Below are 20,593 nucleotides of genomic sequence, written 5' to 3'. Positions count from 1 at the left end.
GGAGGGGACCGAGATGGGGAGAGCAAGGGTGAGAGTGAGGGGCACAGCAAGAGGGGGAGCGAGGGGAGGAGCGAGAGGTTAGTGAGGGAGGAGTGAAGGCGGGAGCAAGATGGGAACGAGGGAGGGAGTGAGGGAGGGGCGAGGGCGGTGTGGGAGGGGAGCGAATGGGGAACCAAGAGGCGGAATCGAGGGGTGGGTAGTGAGGGAGGGTAGCAAGGGGGGTTAGCAACGGGGAAGAGTGATGGGGGGAGTGAGGGGGGAGCGAGGGGGGTGGGTGGGGAAAGCAAGGAGAAAGAGGGGGGTGTGTGGGGGGAGCGAGGGGGGGAGTGAGGGGGTAAGCCATGGGGGCGGGTAACAAGGAGAGAGTGGGGAGGGAAGGGCGTAGGGAGGGGAGAGGGGAGTGTCAGGGTAGGGGGGAAGGGAGAAGGGGGGAGCACAGAGGGGGAGGGGAGGGGAGGAGGAAGTGGGGAGAGGGCAGGAAAACGGGATGAGGAGCAGGGATGGGAGTGGGGAAGCAAGGACAGCAGGGAGTGGAGGGGAGGGCGAGGGAGGGGGTGGGGAGTGGAGGGAGGGGGTGGGGAGGGGGGAGGGGGGAAGAGGGGAGCGGAGAGGTGACGGAAGGGAGAGGGGAGGGGAGTGGACAGGGGTAGGGGAGAGGAGGGACAGGGAAGAGAGAGGAGTGAGGAGGAGGGGGGAGTGGGGAGGAGAGGGGAGCAGAGAGGAGGGCGGGGAAGGGAATGGCGAGGGGAGGGGAAGGAAGCAGCGAGGGGAGGGGATCAGGAAGGGAGAGTAGGGGAGCGGGGAGGGGAGTGAGGAGGAGGGGAGGGGAGTGGAGGTGGAGGGGAGGGGAGTGGGGAAGGAGAGGAGGAGAGTACGAAAGGAGGGGAGGGAGTGGAGCAGGGAGTGAAGGGGGAGGGGAGTGAAGAGGAGGGGGGAGGGCAGTGGGGAAGGTGGGGAGGAGAGGGGAGAGGAGCAGGGAGGGGGACAGGAGCAGGGAGGGGGAGGGGAGTGAGGAGGGAGGGGACAAGAGGGGAGGGAAGGAGGGAAGCAGGGAGGGGAGGGGAGTGGAATGGGGAGAAGAGTGGGGAGTGGAGGAGAATGAGGAGGGGAGGTGGGAGGCAAGAGAGTGAAACAGGGAGGGGAGGAAGAGGGGAGTGGGGAGGAAGAGGGGAGTGGGGAGGAAGAGGGGAGTGGGGAGGGAGGGGAGGAGAAGGGGGGGGAGAAAAGAATTGGAAGAGGAAGGGAAGGGCAGGGGAGGGGAAGGGGAGGGGAGAGGGGAGGGGGAGTGGAGAGGGGAGGGGGAGTGGAGAGGGGAGGGGGAGCGGAGAGAGGAGTAGGAACGTGGGGATGGAAGAGGAGGGAAGGGGGAGGCGAGGGGAGGGGAGAGGTGAGGGGAGCAGGGAGGGGAGTGGAGAGGGGAGGGGGAGCGGAGAGGGGAGGGGGAGCGGAGAGGGGAGTGGGAACGTGGGGATGGAAGAGGAGGGAAGGGGGAGGCGAGGGGAGGGGAGAGGTGAGGGGAGCGGGGTTTGGAGGGGAACAGGGTGGGGAGGAGAGGGGTGGGGGGAGGGGAGCGGGGCAGGCAGAGGGCAGCGGGGAGGGGAGCAATAAACAGACAAAATTCATCAGCTCTCAAGTATGAAAATCAGTTGCCTATCAATCCTGGATTCCTGGCCCCCACTTTCTCAGCACGTCCACCTCACTGTGTTTGTCTCCCCCGTGCCCCCATCTCCCTGTGTCCCCGACTCCTCCTCGCTCCCGTACCACTGCCCTGTGGCCCCCACTCCCCATGCCCCCTCTCCCCGTGGCCCCTCTCTCCGTGTCTCAGGCTGCTTTGGGTACAGGTGCCTAACAAATGGAGCCTTTGAATCTAAAAGATTGAATGTTGTAGGAAAGACTTTGTCTCGCTCCCGCTATTTGGCAGCATAACTCTGCTCAATTTGTTTCTCATTGTGTAAACCTCACGCTGTGACACTCCCTCCCCAGTAGCCCCCCCACCCACCTCCTCATCACAACTCACCGCATCCACTGCCACTTATTCCCTCTTGGGCAAACTGACAATATTGTCTAGTTAACTCTCCTATACGCACTCTAGAAACCAGTCACCTTCGCACGTTGAGCTATTCTCCTTCTCTGGGTTTATGTGGATGTATAAATGTGCTGCTGGCTGTCTCTGTGCTGCCCTGATCTCCATATTTGCGCATCCCTTACTCCAGCACCACCCAGATCAATCATGTCAACCACAAACCGGTTGCTTCAATGGAAGCAAATCTGCCCTTCCCCCACCCTCCAACACATAATTCCAGACCCACAGCAATGTGGTTGACTTCTAATGCACCTCCCCCCCCCACCCCCCCTCCCACCACCAGCTGCAGTCTATTGGCCATTCAGTTGACTCAAGGGGTTGACCCCACTCACACCTTCTTGAGGGTTGTATCCCCTCCCGCGGGTAGATAGGTTTTTGATAGGCAAGAGGATTAAGGGTGGGGAGAAAGCGGGAAAGTGGAACTGAGCCATTTCAGATCAGCCATGATCTTATTGAATGGCGGGGCAGGCTCGAAGGGCTAGATGGCCTACTCCTGCTCCTATTTCTTAAGTTCTTATGTTCTCCTGAACACCACTGTGAGTTCAAGAAGGGAGCTCATAACCACCTTCTCAACGGGCAATTTTATGGTCAATAAATGCTGCCCTTGCCAATGAAGCCTGCAGCCTGCGAATGAATAAATAAAAGCTAAACAAGCAGGACTGAGGCAGATGCCACCTTCCATCCACAGTCATTCCTTTAAGCCAGATAGTTGACATTAAGATGCTCTCTCTCTCACTGTCTCTCCGCTGGTGTGATTCTATCTTTTATCAATATTTTACTACCCTGGCTCATCTCCAGTTACCCCCCAGTAATTGCAGTAAGGTAGATTGTTCTTTCTTTGAGGTGACTGACCAGGAGTCTCTCCCACTCTTACTGTCTGCCATCAGCGCTTGTTGGAAGGATTTTGCAGGCTGGCACTCAACTTTTTTGACTGCTTTTCTAACACATCTTCCTTGGTCATCAAGTCCTGAGGTGGGACTCGAAACCAAAGCTCCAGGCTCAGAGATAGGGGTGCTACCCTACTGTGCCACACAAACCTGTGGTGTGGAATATGAAACCCCAAGCCATGCCCAGGTCAACAATGGAAGTTCCGTCCCTTTAAACTGAATGTGTGCTCACAACTTATCCACTTTAATCCTTAGGCTATGAGAATTTGGTTCCTCATTTGATTAACCCTCTTAACTCAATATATGTCAGACTGGCTTATTTCTCACGCTCTTCACCCTCACCACCCACCCCCACCCTTCTCCACCCCAACCCTTTTGGCCTCCCACAACCATTGACAAGGGCAAAGAATGTGTTGCCTGGTGGTCATAAACACCCTGCCCGTACCTGGAAAAATGTCATTGTTGAGCCGCCCTGTATTGTTCCGTACTCGATGTTGGTTTGATCAGCGAGGTCGTCGGCAGATTCGATGGGGACCTCCATCCTCTGCACTGTCAGGAAAGCAGCGAGATTCGCAGTATACGAGGAGATAATGATCAGTGTGAAGGCCCACCTAATGAACAGGCACAGCTTTCAGACTAGCAACGGGATAGGAACAAAGTATCTACTCAGCGCAACTTGCCGATCGGTGGAACGTTAGTGGATGGAATCTCTGCCCTTCTAAAGGATCCTGTCTTCCTGAACTGATGGATCACTGATAGATCAAATCTGCCTGATGTCTAGATACCTTAATGGATCAGATATGGTTCCTCATTGGTTTCTCCAGTCTCCAGAACCACCCCACACAGCGGACCAGTTCATCACCACCTACAATCTCTCTGATCCCAGTGATCTGGCTATTCCCCTCCGCAAACTCATCCCAATCAAATCCCAACCAGTTCACAGAATGCCAAAAGACCCCCAGTCATATCCACCAGGAGAGGTGATCATGGGATCAAAAGATCACTAGATTATTAACCCAGCATCTCGGCTCATGTTCTGGGAACCCAGGTTTGAATCCTGCCATGGTAGGTGGTCAAATCTGAACTTAATAAAAACTAAATCTGTAATTAAGCGTCTACTAATGAGCATGAAACCATTGTCAACTGCTGGAAAAAAACATCTGGTTCACTAATGTCCTTTAGGGAAGGAAATCTGCCATCCTTATCAAAAGAAAATGGGTAAGAGGGCCAATCCATGGCTTACAAAAGAAATTAGAGAGAGTATCCAATCTAAGGAAGAAGCAGCCAGATTGGCCAAGAAAAATAAGAGGTCTGAGGATTGGGAGCAGTGTAGAATTCAGCAAAGAAGGACCAAGGGATTGATTAACAAGGGGAAAATGCAGTACAAATGAAAGCTTGCAGGGAACATAAAGAACATCACTAAGAGTTTTTATAGACATGTGAAGAGGAAGAGTTTGGTGAAGATAAACATCGGGCCCCTCCAGACAGAAACAGGAGAATGTGTAATACGGAGGAAGAAATGGCTGAGCAACTGAACATGTACTTTGGTTCTGTCTTCACAAGAGGACACAAATCAAATGCCAGAAATGTTGGCGAAAGTAAGATTTAGTGAGAGGGAAGAACTGAGGGAGATCAATATTAGTAGAGAAGTGGTGCTGGGAAAGTTGATGGGATTGAAGGCAGATAAATCCCTGGGGCCTGATAATCTACTTAAGGAAGTGGCTCTAGAAATAGTGGATGCATTGGTGGTCATCTTTCAGGATTCTATAGACTCTGGAACAGTCCCTGCAGTTTGAAGGGTAGCGAATGTCATTCCAATATTTAATAAAGGGAAGTAGAGAGAAAACAGGGAATTATAGCAGAGCATTTAGAAAGCAGTGCCAGAATCAGACAGAGTCAGCACACATGTATGAAGGGGAAAATCATGCTTGACAAATCTGTTGGAATTCTTTGAAGAGGTAACTAGTGGAGTTAACAAGGGGGAGCCAGTCGATATGATATATTTGGACTTTCAGGAAGACTTTCACAAAGATTATCATACAAGATTAAAACACATGGGATTGGGGGAAGTGTACTGAAATAGATAGAAAACTGGTTGGCAGAGAGGGAATAAATAGTAGGAATTAACAGGTGGTTTTCAAATTGGCAGGCAGTAACTAGTGAGGTACCACAGGGATATATATATATTAATGATTTGGATGAGAGAACAAAATATAAAATCTCAAAATTTGCAGCTGATATCATGTTGAGTGGAAGATGAACTGTGATGAGGATGCAGAGATCCTTCAGGATGATCTGGACAGATTGGGCAAATCAATGGCAGATGCAGTATAATTTGGATAAATGTGAGGTTATTCACTTTGGAAGCAAAAACAAGGCAGCTTACTACCTGAATGGCTGTAAATTGGGAGAGGGGGGTGTGCAGTGGGATCTGGGTGTCCTTGTGCACCAGTCACTCAAGGTAAGCATGCAGGTGCAGCAGGTGGTAAAGAAGGCAATTGATATGCTGGTCTTTGTTGTAAGAGGTTTTGAGTACAGGAGCAGGGATGTGTTGTTGCAATTACACAGGGCCTTGGTGAGGCCACAGCTAGAAAATTGCAGTTTTGGTCTCTTTCTCTGAGGAAGGATATTCTTGCTCTCGAGGGAGTGCAATGAAGGTTTACCAGGCTGATTCTGGAGATAGTGGGACTGATCTATGAGGAGAGATTGACTAGGTTAGGATTGTTTTCACTGGAGATCAGAAGAATGAGGGGGGATCTCATACAGACTTACAAAATTCTAACAGGGCTAGACAGGGGAAATGCAGGGAGGATTTTCCCGATAGTGGGGGAGTCCAGAACCAGGGGGTCACAGTCTGAGGATTCAGGTTAGACCGTTTAGGACAGAGGTGAGGAGACATTTCTTCACCCAAAGAGTGGTGAGCCTGTGAATTCATCACCACAGGAAGTAGTTGATGCCAACACATTGAAAGTATTTAAGCGGCGGTTAGATATAGCACTTGGACAAAAGGGATCAAAGGTTATGGGGAAAAAAACAGGATTAGGCTATTGAATTGGATGATCAGCTATTACTGCAATGAGTGGCGGAGCAGGTTGAAGGGTCAAACGGCCTCCACCTGCTTCTAGCTTCTATGTTTCTTTGTTACCCGGTCTGGCCTACATGTGACTCTAGAGCCACAGCAATACGGTGCCCACATTTCTTTTCATTATTGGTGGGATATGGGCATTGCTGGCTGGTCAGAATTTATTGTCCATCCCTATTTGCCCTTGAGAAGTTGGTGGTGAGCTGCCTTCTTGAACAACTTGAGTGTCTCGCTCGGCCATTTCAGAGGGCAATTGAGAGTCAACCACATTGCTGTGGCTCTGGAGTCACATGTAGGCCAGACCAGGTAAGGATGGCAAATTTCCTTCCCTCAAGGACATTAATGAACCAGATGGGTTTTTCTGACAATCGACAATGATTCCATGGTCATCAGTGGATTCTTAATTCCAGATTTGTTTATTGGATTCAAATTCCAGTGCCTGCCATAGCAGATTCGAACCTGGGTCCCCAGGACATTAGCTGAGTTTCTGGATTAATAGTCAAGCAACAATACCACTAAGCTATCACCTTCTCCATGTCCTACGAATGAATAAAAAAATCTCAAGAGAACAAAGTGCCCCCAAAATATGAAACCTTAAACCACAACCCCACTCCCCCAACCACATGTGGGTCTGAGTCTTGTTTCAGTCAATGAATTCCCCAATGAGCCAAACTATCTCCTGTCTAAGGAACACCATGATTATACCCGGAATTACTCAATAAAACCTAGTCATCTATCATGTAAAATCAGAACACCCATTGTCCGCCTGTCTATATGATCCCAATTGGATCAACTGACTGATGGAACGTAGAATCTCATTTGACCTGATGATTCTTGTCGACTGGATCTCACTGGAGATGTGGCGGAGGATGTATTTAAGCAGAAAGATATTTCTTCAGATGGTGAGCCCGGGATCCCTTCATCTGTTCATTGTGTTAATAGGAAATGAAATGAGGTGATGCTGTCTTTGGGGGAAATGGGAGCTTTGCCGTAATGGTCCGGTTCTTCTCCTCTGTGGCTGCCAAGCACTCACCAGACTCCGCTGACACAGCGCGTAGAGAGGGCACGGGGCATGATCTCTGAGCCTTGCTGCATGAACCCTCCGACAGGGAACCAGAGACTGTTCCCCAGTGTGTACTGGTTCTCCAGGATGTCCATCCGTTCCCTCAGGCAGGGGTGGGGGTTGTACCATTCATACGGACTCATTCTTGCAGAGAGAAGAGAAGGAGACATGGTGAGAACTCAGGGGGATGGCAATGGATTGGCTTCCCCGTGTGCGCGACAAGGGGACATGGCAGCACAAGAACAGGAGGCCATTCAGCCCCTTGGGGCCCATTCCACCAGCTAATTCGAGCACAGCCTATCTGTCCCTCTGCTCCACCTACACACCTTGCTTCTGCAACCCTTAATCACTCTTGTAATGAAAATCTACTGATCACCCTTGAAATGTCCAGTTAACTCATTGAAGCTATTTACAGGGCAGAGTTCCAGACTCCCACTCCACTTAGTATGAGCAAGTGCTCCTGGACATCACCCTGCAATGGGCTGGCTCCAAATTTAAGATACCATTCCCCTTGTTGTGGACTGCTCCCGGTGACATGCCCAGTGTAAGACCATAAGAAATAGGAACAGGAGGCCATTCAGCCCTTCGAGTCTGCTCCATCATTTAATAAGATCGTGGCTGAATTGACACTCATTAAGTGCCTTCTTATCTCTGTAACCCTGAATCCTCCAACTGATTAAAAAAGCCTATCAAATCCAACCATCCCTGGGGGTAAAGAATTCCAAAAGTTCAACCCTACAGTGCAGAATGAGGTCATTCAGTGTATCGAGTCTACACCGACTCTCCCCACCCTATCCCTGTAACCCTGTGCATTTACCATAGCTAATCCACCTAACCTACACATCGCTGAATATTAAAGGGCGATTCAGTGTGGCCAATCCACATAACCCTTTGGAGTGTGGGAGGAAACTGGAATACCCCAGAGGAAACCCAAGGAGACACGGAGAGAACATGCGAACTTCACACAGTCACTCAAGGCTGGAATCGAACTTGGTGCTGTGAGGCAGCAGTGCTGGCCATTGTGCCACCCTGCCGTCCACTGTTCATCTGTCCTTTGTTTGAATAGAGGGGAATACGGTAGGATGAGAGAAGAATTGGCGAATGTGGACTGGGGGAGCGCGTTGGAAGGTAGGTCTGCTGAGGAGCAGTGGAGGATCTTTAAGGAGATCTTTCTTGGTGCTCAGCAGAAATTTATTCCGATGGTTAAAAAGGACAGTAGGAAGAGAGGTAATAAGCCGTGGATAACGAAGGAGGTGAAGGAAAGTGTTAAATTAAAAGCGGAGGAATTTAGAGTAGCTAAGAGCAGTGGGCGAGAAGAGGATTGGGAAAGGTTTAAATGTCAACAAAGATTGACAAAAAAGTTGATAAAGAAGGGTAGAAGAAGCTATGAAGCTGGGCTAGCGCTTAATATAAAAAAGGATAGCAAGAGTTTTTATAAATATATAAAAAGGAAGAGGCTGACTAGGGTGAACGTTGGTCCCTTAGAGGATGAGAAAGGGGACCTAGTGGTAGGGGATGGGGATATGGCTAAGGTCTTGAATAACTTTTTTGTTTCTGTCTTCACGGAGGAGGACGTGAATAATTTGCCGGGTGTTAGCGATGGAAAGGTGGTAGGACTGGAGGGTCTTAATGACATTACTGTTACTAGAGAGGTGGTGCGCGACAGACTGGAGGGGCTGATTGTGGACAAGTCCCCAGGACCGGATGGAATGCATCCGAGGGTTCTGAAAGAAATGGCGGAGGTTATAGTGGATGCCTTGGTGGTTATTTTCCAGACGTTGCTGGATTCCGGGGAAGTGCCGGAAGATTGGAAAACGGCTAATGTTACGCCGTTGTTTAAGAAGGGTGCCAGGCAAAAGGCGGGGAATTATAGGCCGGTTAGTTTAACGTCTGTGGTAGGTAAAATGTTAGAATCCGTCATTAAGGAGGAAATTGCGAGGCATCTTGAAGGGAATTGCTTGATAGGGCAGACGCAACACGGTTTCATTAAAGGGAAGTCGTGTCTGACAAATTTACTGGAGTTCTATGAGGATGTGTCTAGGGCGGTGGATAGAGGAGAGCCGGTGGATGTGGTCTTTCTGGATTTTCAGAAGGCGTTTGATAAGGTACCTCACAAGAGGTTACTGCAGAAGGTCAGAGGACATGGAGTTGGGGGTAGGGTGTTAGCGTGGATAGAGGATTGGTTGTCAAATAGGAGGCAGAGAGTGGGGGTCAATGGGTGCTATTCGGATTGGCGGTTGGTGACTAGTGGGGTGCCCCAGGGGTCGGTGCTGGGGCCTCAGCTATTTACCATTTATATAGATGATCTGGAGGAGGGAACCGAGTGTAGGGTGTCGAAATTTGCTGATGACACCAAGATTGGGGGAAAGGCAAATTGTGCGGAGGGTGTGGAGAGTCTGCAGAAGGATCTAGATAGGCTGGGCGAATGGGCCAGGAAATGGCAAATGGAATTTAATGTTGGCAAGTGTGAGGTGGTCCACTTTGGTAGGAAGAATGGTAGGAAGGACTATTACTTACGTGGCGAAAAACTGCAGCAGGCGACGGTGCAGAGGGACCTCAGGGTCCTTGTGCATGAGTCGCAAAAACCCAGCCTGCAGGTGCAGCAGGTGGTCAGGAAGGCGAATGGGATGCTGGCCTTCATAGCGAGGGGGATTGAATATAAAAGTAGGGAGGTCTTGCTGCAGCTATATAGGGCATTGGTGAGGCCGCAGCTGGAGTACTGTGTGCAGTTTTGGGCGCCGCACCTGCGCAAGGATATTTTGGCCCTGGAGGGAGTGCAGAGGAGGTTTACTAGGCTGATACCGGAGTTGAGGGGGTTGAGCTATGAGGAGAGGCTGAATAAACTAGGCTTGTACTCGTTAGAGTTTAGAAGAATGAGGGGAGATCTCATTGAGACGTATAAGATGACGAATGGGATGGATAGGATAGAGGTGGAGAGACTCTTCCCGCTCAAAAAAGACAGTAGGACTAGGGGGCACAGCCTCAAGATAAAGGGGGGGCGGTTTAGAACGGAGTTGAGGAAGAACTTCTTCACTCAAAGGGTGGTGAATATCTGGAATTCTCTGCCCGTTGAAGTGGTGGAGGCTGCCTCGCTAAATATTTTTAAGAAGCGGGTTGATGGGTTTTTGATAAGAGAGGGGATTAAGGGTTATGGGGAGAGGGCGGGAAAGTGGAACTGAGCCACGACAGATCAGCCATGATCTTATTGAATGGCGGGGCAGGCTCGAAGGGCCAGATGGCCTACTCCTGCTCCTATTTCTTATGTTCTTATGTTCTTATCACTGTTTGAGAGAAATTCTTTCCCAAATCCATCTCAAATGAGCGCCACCTTATTTTGATTATGCCCTATGGTCCTACACTATCCCATGGGTGCAAACATCCAAGGTTTACTCCATGTTACCCCTTTTGAATGGCTTCATTTAGCCCTGTCGGGTTGACACGGATTTTGCCATGAGGTTCAGGGACAGTCATTTAAATGTAAGCACCTTCTCGTAGGCACCGTGATAGGAGAGGCCGCTGCTCGATGTAGCATCCTGTCAACTTCCTTTGTGACTCAATCAGTGGGTGAGGCACCCCCTCCCAGAGATAAATAAATAAGCAGATGGCTTTGTACACTGGGAGGACAGTGACATGATGGTCCCTTTATACTTTCTCAGTCCCTGGAATAACTCAGGAAATTCAATCCTAAATACGGCTCCACTATCGTCCTGTGTTAGCCCATCATCCCACACTGCCCTGCCGAGCAGACAGAATTACTGATTCTGTTGGGTACAAAGAGATCTGCAGAATTGTTTAAAATGTCTGGTCTTGCCACAGAAAACAATTGGCTCCCCCTGCTGGACATTCTTTGTGGCGATGCTGCTTTAATGAACATGTTAAAGCACGCTGGACAGACCCCTCCTGTCCCTCTGGCAGGCTCTTTTGCGGGGTTTTCTCGCTGGGCACAGCTCCTGATTTTGGGCCTACTTTATTGGTTTGGCCCCACCCAAGCCTCTCCGTCTCCCTGAAGCACTGGCAAACTTTCAGCTTCCTCCAACATCAAATCCTCCCTGACACAACACGATCAGGGATCAACTCACATTTTAAACCTCTGTACCTGCAACTATTGGCTGGTCAGCAGTGAACAAATCAATGAATTCACCTGGTCTCTGGATCAAACTCGCCTGTTCAATGACTGCATTCTTTAAGGGTTGATGTAATAGGACACTGAGGCAGTGAGATTTCCCCCCTCCTCAGCTCTGGACTCCTTGCCTCACCTAGGCATCATCAGTAATCTCCCCAACTGCATATAGTAGGGTGCTGAACAAGTTTATTTTACCTTCTGTTAAGCCCAGAACCCTTTGAAACTTCCGGCGCCAGAGCTCCCACTGCTGTCTCTGCTATGGATCTTTGATTTGTTGGAAAGGCTGTGGAAGAGGTAATGGCCATTCAATGACTATCGTCATCGAATGTTTTGCTCACTGCCCCCTACATCTTATTTTTGACCTTCTTTGCAAAGTCAAGCTGCTCCTAGATCTTCGCCCATGGATTACCGATCTGTGCTCTCAGTTCTGATCTGTGGTCTCCGTTTTCTTAAACTGTAGCCTCGGACAGAGCCAACATAGCTTGGCTTGATGTTCAAATTGGCAGGCAGTAACTAGTGGGGTGTCACAGGGGACTGAGACCCCAGCTAGTCACAACATATATGAATGATTTGGATGATAGAACAAAACTGTAACATCTCAAAGTTTGCAGATGACACCCAGTTGGGTGGGAGGGTGAACTGTGACGAGGATGCAGAGATCCTTCAAAATGACCTGGACAGAGTGGGTGAGTGGGGAAATCAATGGCAGCTACAGTATAATTTGGATAAATGTGAGGTTATTCACTTTGGAAGCAAAAACAAGGCAGATTACTACCTGAACGGCTATAAATTGAGAGAGAGGAGTGTGCAGTGGGATCTGGGTGTCCTTGTGTATCCAGTCACTGAAGGTGCAGCAGGCGGTAAAGAAAGCAAATGGCATGTTGGCCTTTATAGCGAGAGGTTGAGTACAGGAGCAGGAATGTGTTGTTGCAATTATACAGGGCCTATCCTTTCATTCACTCTGACAGACCTGGAGAAAGCCAGTATTAAGTTCTTCTTGAAACTATTCATTTGCAACTACTTACATGTAAGATCTCTTGGTAAGTATATTGTCCTCTGGACGCAGACTGTCTTACTCACTTAGAATCTCTTGGCCATTTCCCTCAATGTCATGATCACACCTTTGTTAACATCATTATCTAATTATCAGAATCACTGACTCTTCACAGTTTTGGTCTCCATGTTTAAAAGAGAATTTACTTGCACTGGACGCCAAGGTTCACTGGATTGCTTCCTGGGATGAGTGTGGCACATGCTAAATTGTTCTTGAGTGTCCAAAGATTTGTCGGTTAGTGGATTGTCCATGTTAAATTTCCTATTAGTGCCCAAGGATGTTCAGATTAGCCACGGGATTACAGGGATAGGGCGAGGGGATGGCCTGAATGGGATACAGACTTAATGGGCCGAATGCCTTATTTCTGCACGGTAGGGATTCGATGGAGAAAGTTGTCCTATGATGAGAGGCTGAGGAAATTGTGCTATATTCTCTGGATTTAGAAAAATCAGAGGGGATCTCATTGGCATTTACTAGATTCTGAAGGAGCTTCAACAGAGTGGACATAGAGATTGTTTCCACTGATCGGGGAATCTAAAACACGGAGGCAAAATCTCAGGATAAAGGGGGTGGCCATATTGGACTAAGGTGAGGAGAAATGTCTTCAGTCAAAGTGCATTCACAACATGCCCTCTGAGGGAGTGGATGCTTCATCATTGAAGACATTTAAGGCTGTGGGATAGAAAGATTTTTGGTGTCTTGGGAATTAAGGGATACAGGGAGCGGACAGGAACATGGAGCTGAATCCCTAAAATCTGTCATAAACCTACTGAAAAGCAGGGCAGGACAGTTGATGGGCTGAATGTCTCCTCCTGTCTCTATTTCTTGTGTAACATGGCTCCTGTTTTCTCAGAGAGCAGCAGCAGTAATAATTCTGCTGTTATGATCTGCATGTTTCTTTCCCTCTCGCTCTGTTGCCATCAGCAATCCCCTATAAGACAATAAGACATACGACATAGGAGCAGAATTAGGCCACTCAGCTCATCGAGTCTGCTCTGCCACTCAATCAAAGCTGATATTTTTCTCATTCCCTTATTAATCAATAACCTATCTAACTCTGTCTTAAAGACACTCAACGACCTGGCCTCCACGTCTTCTGAAGCAAAGAGTTCCACAGATTCAGCACAGTTGAAGAAATTCCTCCTCATCTTGGTTTTAAAAAATCACCCCTTCAGCCTGAGGTTGTGCCCTCTCTCCAACGTCCTCACTTCCTGTTAATCCCTCCTCCCTCCCATTTTGCTCAGCGCTTGCTCAACCTCCCACCTTTACCTGTCAGGAGAGCGGATCATTGGCCTGATATTTTGGATCTGTTTCTTCCTGTGTGGAGATGCTGCCTGGTCTGCTGAGAAATTCCCCCCGATGTCCATTCTCATTTTCACCATTATCTAAGGAACGAGATTCTGAACTCACTCCTGACAGAGATAACTCCTTCAAGCCAGTTCCTAGGAGCGTTGCCACAGGTGAATACCCCTCTAGCCCACTCCAGCGTGATGACTGATTTGACTCTTAGTTGCACTCCCCTCCCTCCCAAAGTCCTCTGAGCCCTATCCTCAGCATAAGCACTTTGGGTGGCAATGATGGCACAGTGGTTAGTGCTGCTGCCTCACAGAGCCAGGGACATGGGTTCCATTCTGGCCTGGGCTGACTCTCTGTGTGAACTTTGCATGTTCTCCCTGTGTCTGCGCGGGTTTACACCGGGTGCTCCGGTTTCCTCCCACAGTCCAAAGATATGCATATAAGTAGATTGGCCATGCTAAAACGCCCTTTAGTGTCCAAAGATGTGTAGATTAGGTGGATTGGCCATAGTAAATTATCGCTTAGTGTCCAAAGATGTGCAGGTTAGGCAGATTAGCCATGAAAAATTGCCCTTTAGTGTCCAAAGATGTATAGGTTAGGTGGATTAGCTGTGGTAAGTTGCCTCTTAGTATCCAAAGGTATGGTCAATGTGTAGGGTATGGGTTAGGGCTTGGGTATGATGTTCTTTTGCAGATTTGGTGCAATCTCAATGGGTTGAATGGCCTCCTTCTAAACTGTAGGGGTTCTCTGGTTCTATGGTAACCGGATGCCTGAATCCAAATTACAAAGCGAAAGATGATGGAGATTGGAAGGGGAATTAAAGAGAATCTCACAGCACTGGATCGATGATCATGTTCTAACATCTGCTTTCTTTCTGTATCGATTTCCTGAAACCTCACTGGTCCCTTAGAATGTGGGCAAAAAGTGGAGGAACCTCAATGGCAAGGAGCAAGAATCTCACCACCGCCCCCCCAAATCCCCAACCCCATTCCTCCCGATCCCCATGGAACCCACAAAGCCCTGGAAAACTGAGAGGTGGATTCTGCCCTTGGTCATTGAGTAAAACAGGGGAAGTATTATATGAGAGAGCCAGTGAGGGAGAGGGGGTGAGAGGGCAGCTTGTACAGCTTACCTGGCTGCGAGGAATAGCACACAGCTGACGGCCAGGTAGCCCAGGAGCATAAAGAGCCAGACCGCTGGAGAGAAAGGGTCCAGAAAGGAGAAGTAACCCGGCTTCCGACCCTAAGGGAGGGAAGGAGGGAGGGCAGAGGATGGGGGATAAAGGGGAATGGGAGAGTGAAAGAGGAATGTAAGGGGGGAAAGGCACAGAGATGTGGGAAAGGGAGGGGGGTTGATGAAGAGATACATGGCAACGAGTGAGGACAAAGGGAGCATTAAATGTCATTGGCAAAGTGAAGGTGAAGAGAGGGAGGGAAGGGAACAGGGGCAAACAGAAGAGAGAAAGAAGGACGACAGAGTGGAGAGAGAGAGCGTGAGGATTGGAGAATTGAGAGAGAAAAGAGGGGAGATAGGAGAAGGAATGAGAGGAATGAGGGGGAAAATGAAGAAAGAACAGAAAAAGAAGTAAGAGGCAAAAGGTAACAGGAGTGAGGAGAGGAGTAAGATAGGGGAGATCACAGTAACGAACAGATGGAGAGAGTGTAAGAGTGACAAAGAGCAGAGGGAGATGATGGGAGAGTGAGCCAAAGTGGAAAAGAGAAAGGAGCAAATATTATTCAGTCACCAGAAAAGCTGTGAAAGAGCAGGAAGTGTAGACCAGCGGGAGCAAATACTTCCATCTATAAACCTACAATATCTGTAAATAATACATTCCATAAAAAGAGATTGTGAAAACTGTGATGTTTAGAGATGGATGTTGGCGAATAGTGTGATGTTTAGAGATTTGTCACTGTGTGAATGGTGTAATGTTTAATTAGGGACAGTGTGTGTGTGAATGGAGTGATGTTTAATTAGGGGCAGTGTGTGTGTGAATGCGGTGATGTTTAATTAGTGACAGTGTGTGTGTGAATGGGGTGATGTTTAATTAGGGACAGTGTGTGTGTGAACGGGGTGATGTTTAATTAGTGACAGTGTGTGTGGGAATGGTGTGATGTTTAATTAGGGACAGTATGTGTGTGAATGGGGTGATGTTTAATTAGGGACAGTGTGTGTGTGAATGGGGTGATGTTTAATTAGTGACAGTGTGTGTGTGAATGGTGTGATGTGTAATTAGGGACAGTGTGTGTGTGAATGGGGTGATGTTTAATTAGGGACAGTGTGTGTGTGAATGGTGTGATGTTTAATTAGGGACAGTGTGTGTGTGAATGGGGTGATGTTTAATTAGGGACAGTGTGTGTGTGAATGGGGTGATGTTTAATTAGGGACAGTGTGTGTGTGAATGGGGTGATGTTTAATTAGGGACAGTGTGTGTGTGAATGGTATGATATTTAATTAGGGACAGTGTGTGTGTGAATGGTGTGATGTTTAATTAGGGACAGTGTGTGTGTGAATGGTGTGATGTTTAATTAGGGACAGTGTGTGTGTGAATGGGGTGATGTTTAATTAGGGACAGTGTGTGTGTGAATGGTGTGATGTTTAATTAGGGACAGTGTGTGTGTGAATGGTGTGATGTGTAATTAGTGACAGTGTGTGCGTGAATGGTGTGATGTTTAATTAGGGACAGTGTGTGTGTGAATGGTGTGATGTTTAATTAGGGACAGTGTGTGTGTGAATGGGGTGATGTTTAATTAGGGACAGTGTGTGTGTGAATGGTGTGATGTTTAATTAGGGACAGTGTGTGTGTGAATGGTGTGATGTTTAATTAGGGACAGTGTGTGTGTGAATGGGGTGATGTTTAATTAGGGACAGTGTGTGTGTGAATGGTGTGATGTTTAATTAGGGACAGTGTGTGTGTGTGAATGGGGTGATGTTTAATTAGGGACAGTGTGTGTGTGAATGGTGTGATGTTTAATTAGGGCCAGTGTGTGTGTGAATGGTGTGATGTTTAATTAGGGACAGTGTGTGTGTGAATGGTGTGATGTTTAATTAGTGACAGTGTGTGTGTGAATGGGGTGATGTTTAATTAGGGGCAGTGTGTGTATTAGGTGTGATGTTTAATTAGGGACAGTGTGTGTGTGAATGGGGTGATGTTTAATTAGGGACAGTGTGTGTGTGAATGGGGTGATGTTTAATTAGTGACAGTGTGTGTGTGAATGGGGTGATGTTTAATTAGGGACAGTGTGTGTGTGAATGGTGTGATGTTTAATTAGGGACAGTGTGTGTGAATGGTGTGATGTGTAATTAGTGACAGTGTGTGTGTGAATGGAGTGATGTGTAATTAGTGACAGTGTGTGTGTGAATAGGGTGATGTTTAATTAGGGACAGTGTGTGTGTGAACGGTGTGATGTTTAATTAGGGACAGTGTGTGTGTGAATGGTGTGATGTTTAATGAGGGACAGTGTGTGTGTGAATGGGGTGATGTGTAATTAGTGACAGTGTGTGTGTGAATGGTGTAATGTTTAATTAGGGACAGTGTGTGTGTGAATGGGGTGATGTGTAATTAGTGACAGTGTGTGTGTGAATGGGGTGATGTGTAATTAGTGACAGTGTGTGTGTGAATGGGGTGATGTTTAATTAGGGACAGTGTGTGTGTGAATGGGGTGATGTTTAATTAGGGACAGTGTGTGTGTGAATGGTGTGATGTTTAATTAGGGACAGTGTGTGTGTGAATGGTGTGATGTTTAATTAGGGTCAGTGTGTGTGTGAATGGGGTGATGTTTAATTAGGGACAGTGTGTGTGTGAATGGTGTGATGTTTAATTAGGGTCAGTGTGTGTGCGAATGGTGTGATGTGTAATTAGGGACAGTGTGTGTGTGAATGGGGTGATGTTTAATTAGGGACAGTGTGTGTGTGAATGGGGTGATGTTTAATTAGGGACAGTGTGTGTGTGAATGGGGTGATGTTTAATTAGGGACAGTGTGTGTGTGAATGGTGTGATGTTTAATTAGGGACAGTGTGTGTGTGAATGGGGTGATGTTTAATTAGGGACAGTGTGTGTGTGAATGGGGTGATGTTTAATTAGGGACAGTGTGTGTGTGAATGGGGTGATGTTTAATTAGGGACAGTGTGTGTGTGAATGGTATGATATTTAATTAGGGACAGTGTGTGTGTGAATGGTGTGATGTTTAATTAGGGACAGTGTGTGTGTGAATGGGGTGATGTGTAATTAGTGACAGTGTGTGTGTGAATGGTGTGATGTGTAATTAGTGACAGTGTGTGCGTGAATGGTGTGATGTTTAATTAGGGACAGTGTGTGTGTGAATGGGGTGATGTTTAATTAGGGACAGTGTGTGTGTGAATGGTGTGATGTTTAATTAGGGACAGTGTGTGTGTGAATGGGGTGATGTTTAATTAGGGACAGTGTGTGTGTGAATGGGGTGATGTTTAATTAGGGACAGTGTGTGTGTGAATAGGGTGATGTTTAATTAGGGACAGTGTGTGTGTGAATGGTGTGATGTTTAATTAGGGACAGTGTGTGTGTGTGAATGGGGTGATGTTTAATTAGGGACAGTGTGTGTGTGAATGGTGTGATGTTTAATTAGGGCCAGTGTGTGTGTGAATGGTGTGATGTTTAATTAGGGACAGTGTGTGTGTGAATGGTGTGATGTTTAATTAGTGACAGTGTGTGTGTGAATGGGGTGATGTTTAATTAGGGGCAGTGTGTGTGTTAGGTGTGATGTTTAATTAGGGACAGTGTGTGTGTGAATGGGGTGATGTTTAATTAGGGACAGTGTGTGTGTGAATGGGGTGATGTTTAATTAGTGACAGTGTGTGTGTGAATGGGGTGATGTTTAATTAGGGACAGTGTGTGTGTGAATGGGGTGATGTTTAATTAGGGACAGTGTGTGTGTGAATGGTGTGATGTGTAATTAGTGACAGTGTGTGTGTGAATGGAGTGATGTGTAATTAGTGACAGTGTGTGTGTGAATAGGGTGATGTTTAATTAGGGACAGTGTGTGTGTGAACGGTGTGATGTTTAATTAGGGACAGTGTGTGTGTGAATGGTGTGATGTTTAATGAGGGACAGTGTGTGTGTGAATGGGGTGATGTGTAATTAGTGACAGTGTGTGTGTGAATGGTGTAATGTTTAATTAGGGACAGTGTGTGTGTGAATGGGGTGATGTGTAATTAGTGACAGTGTGTGTGTGAATGGGGTGATGTGTAATTAGTGACAGTGTGTGTGTGAATGGGGTGATGTTTAATTAGGGACAGTGTGTGAATGGGGTGATGTTTAATTAGGGACAGTGTGTGTGTGAATGGTGTGATGTTTAATTAGGGACAGTGTGTGTGTGAATGGTGTGATGTTTAATTAGGGTCAGTGTGTGTGTGAATGGGGTGATGTTTAATTAGGGTCAGTGTGTGTGCGAATGGTGTGATGTGTAATTAGGGACAGTGTGTGTGTGAATGGGGTGATGTTTAATTAGGGACAGTGTGTGTGTGAATGGGGTGATGTTTAATTAGGGGCAGTGTGTGTGTGAATGGGGTGATGTTTAATTAGGGACAGTGTGTGTGTGAATGGTGTGATGTGTAATTAGGGACAGTGTGTGTGTGAATGGGGTGATGTGTAATTAGGGACAGTGTGTGTGTGAATGGAGTGATGTGAAATTAGTGACAGTGTGTTTGTGAATGGGGTGATGTTTAATTAGGGACAGTGTGTGTGTGAATGGTGTGATGTTTAATTAGGGACAGTGTGTGTGTGAATGGGGTGATGTTTAATTAGGGACAGTGTGTGTGTGAATGGGGTGATGTTTAATTAGGGACAGTGTGTGTGTGAATGGTGTGATGTTTAATTAGGGACAGTGTGTGTGTGAATGGTGTGATGTGTAATTAGGGACAGTGTGTGTGTGAATGGGGTGATGTTTAATTAGGGACAGTGTGTGTGTGAATGGGGTGATGTTTAATTAGAGACAGTGTGTGTGTGAATGGGGTGATGTGTAATTAGGGACAGTGTGTGTGTGAATGGGGTGATGTTTAATTAGAGACAGTGTGTGTGAATGGGGTGATGTTTAATTTGGGACAGTGTGTGTGTGACAGGGTGTGTGACCTCTACGTGTCAGAATGTGATTACATTGGCCCTGACCTGTGGTGTGTGTTTAATTGATGCCTCATGTTCTAAAAATTAGTTATCATTGTTACTTGAATTTTAACTGTAAATCAAGCACTACTTCCAATAAAATCTTAAAGACTATTTTTTGTGATCAAGCAAATTTGTAGGCAACTTTTTAAGTGATGTTTGTGTTCTTGTGTATGTTGAAATTCCCATTGAGCTTTACTGGATGTTGTGATTATATTCTCGCCTGAGTTTCCTGGATCCAGAGATAGTGTTGAAGACTGATCATTCTTACCATGTGCATTCGGTACAAGATGCTAATCCCCAGCGTCATGAAGGGTTTGGAGAAGTCAATCACTTTCTCCCTCTCTGCGGTGATTGTAAAGGCAGCTACAGCAAGGTCAGCTTTCTAAAAGTACACAAACACAGTGTCATCCCACACAATTCTCATCTCGCACCTTCTCTCTCTCTCCCTCCCTCTGTCTTTCTGTCTGTTCTTTTCTGTATTTCTCACTCTCTCTCCCTCACTCCACAACTCTTTGTTTTTCTGTCATTTTCCTCTCTCTCTTGCTTACCTTGTCTCTCTCACTGTATTGCTCTAATTGTGTTTCTTTCTCAGTCTCCTTCTCTCACTCTGTCTCTCACACTCTGCCTCCATCTGTTTAACAGGCTTAAGGGGTGAATGGGTCTCCCGCTGTTCCTGTGAGACATGCTTGAGTGGCTAAATGGCATATGACCGAGGGGCTGAATGGTCCTCTCTCTGATTCAATCCAACAGGATCAAGAGGGGTGAATTACCCCCTCCAGTTCCTGTGTACCAGGAGCTGATTGGCCTCCTTATGCCCTGAGTTACCCCACTCCAAGCTGTTTGATGTGCCGTTGTTAGCCAGTGCCTGT

At 47.4% G+C, this 20,593-nt stretch overlaps 1 protein-coding gene across 7 annotated transcripts in view; it reads right to left on the bottom strand.

Moving 5' to 3' along the window:
* Window positions 1-20,593, bottom strand: part of grik5 (glutamate receptor, ionotropic, kainate 5) — a 97,131-nt gene that overhangs the window by 8,865 nt on the left and 67,673 nt on the right. For 5 of the 7 annotated variants that reach the window (XM_080205159.1, XM_080205160.1, XM_080205161.1 and 2 more), the window contains 4 exons: window positions 19,993-20,106; window positions 14,721-14,830; window positions 7,086-7,259; window positions 3,416-3,581 (listed from right to left, as the gene is read on the bottom strand). In XM_080205159.1, the coding sequence (XP_080061285.1) occupies window positions 3,416-3,581; window positions 7,086-7,259; window positions 14,721-14,830; window positions 19,993-20,106 (564 nt within the window). Of the gene's footprint in view, window positions 1-3,415; window positions 3,582-7,085; window positions 7,260-14,720; window positions 14,831-19,992; window positions 20,107-20,593 lie in introns of those variants that run through there. The other 2 variants (XR_013888788.1, XM_080205165.1) reach the window with 2 other exon arrangements.

This window comes from Carcharhinus amblyrhynchos, chromosome 16 (assembly GCF_965287045.1).
Source record: "Carcharhinus amblyrhynchos chromosome 16, sCarAmb.v2.hapA, whole genome shotgun sequence".
NCBI classification, from domain to species: domain Eukaryota; kingdom Metazoa; phylum Chordata; class Chondrichthyes; order Carcharhiniformes; family Carcharhinidae; genus Carcharhinus; species Carcharhinus amblyrhynchos.
This window is presented reverse-complemented; position numbering and strand designations above follow the sequence as displayed.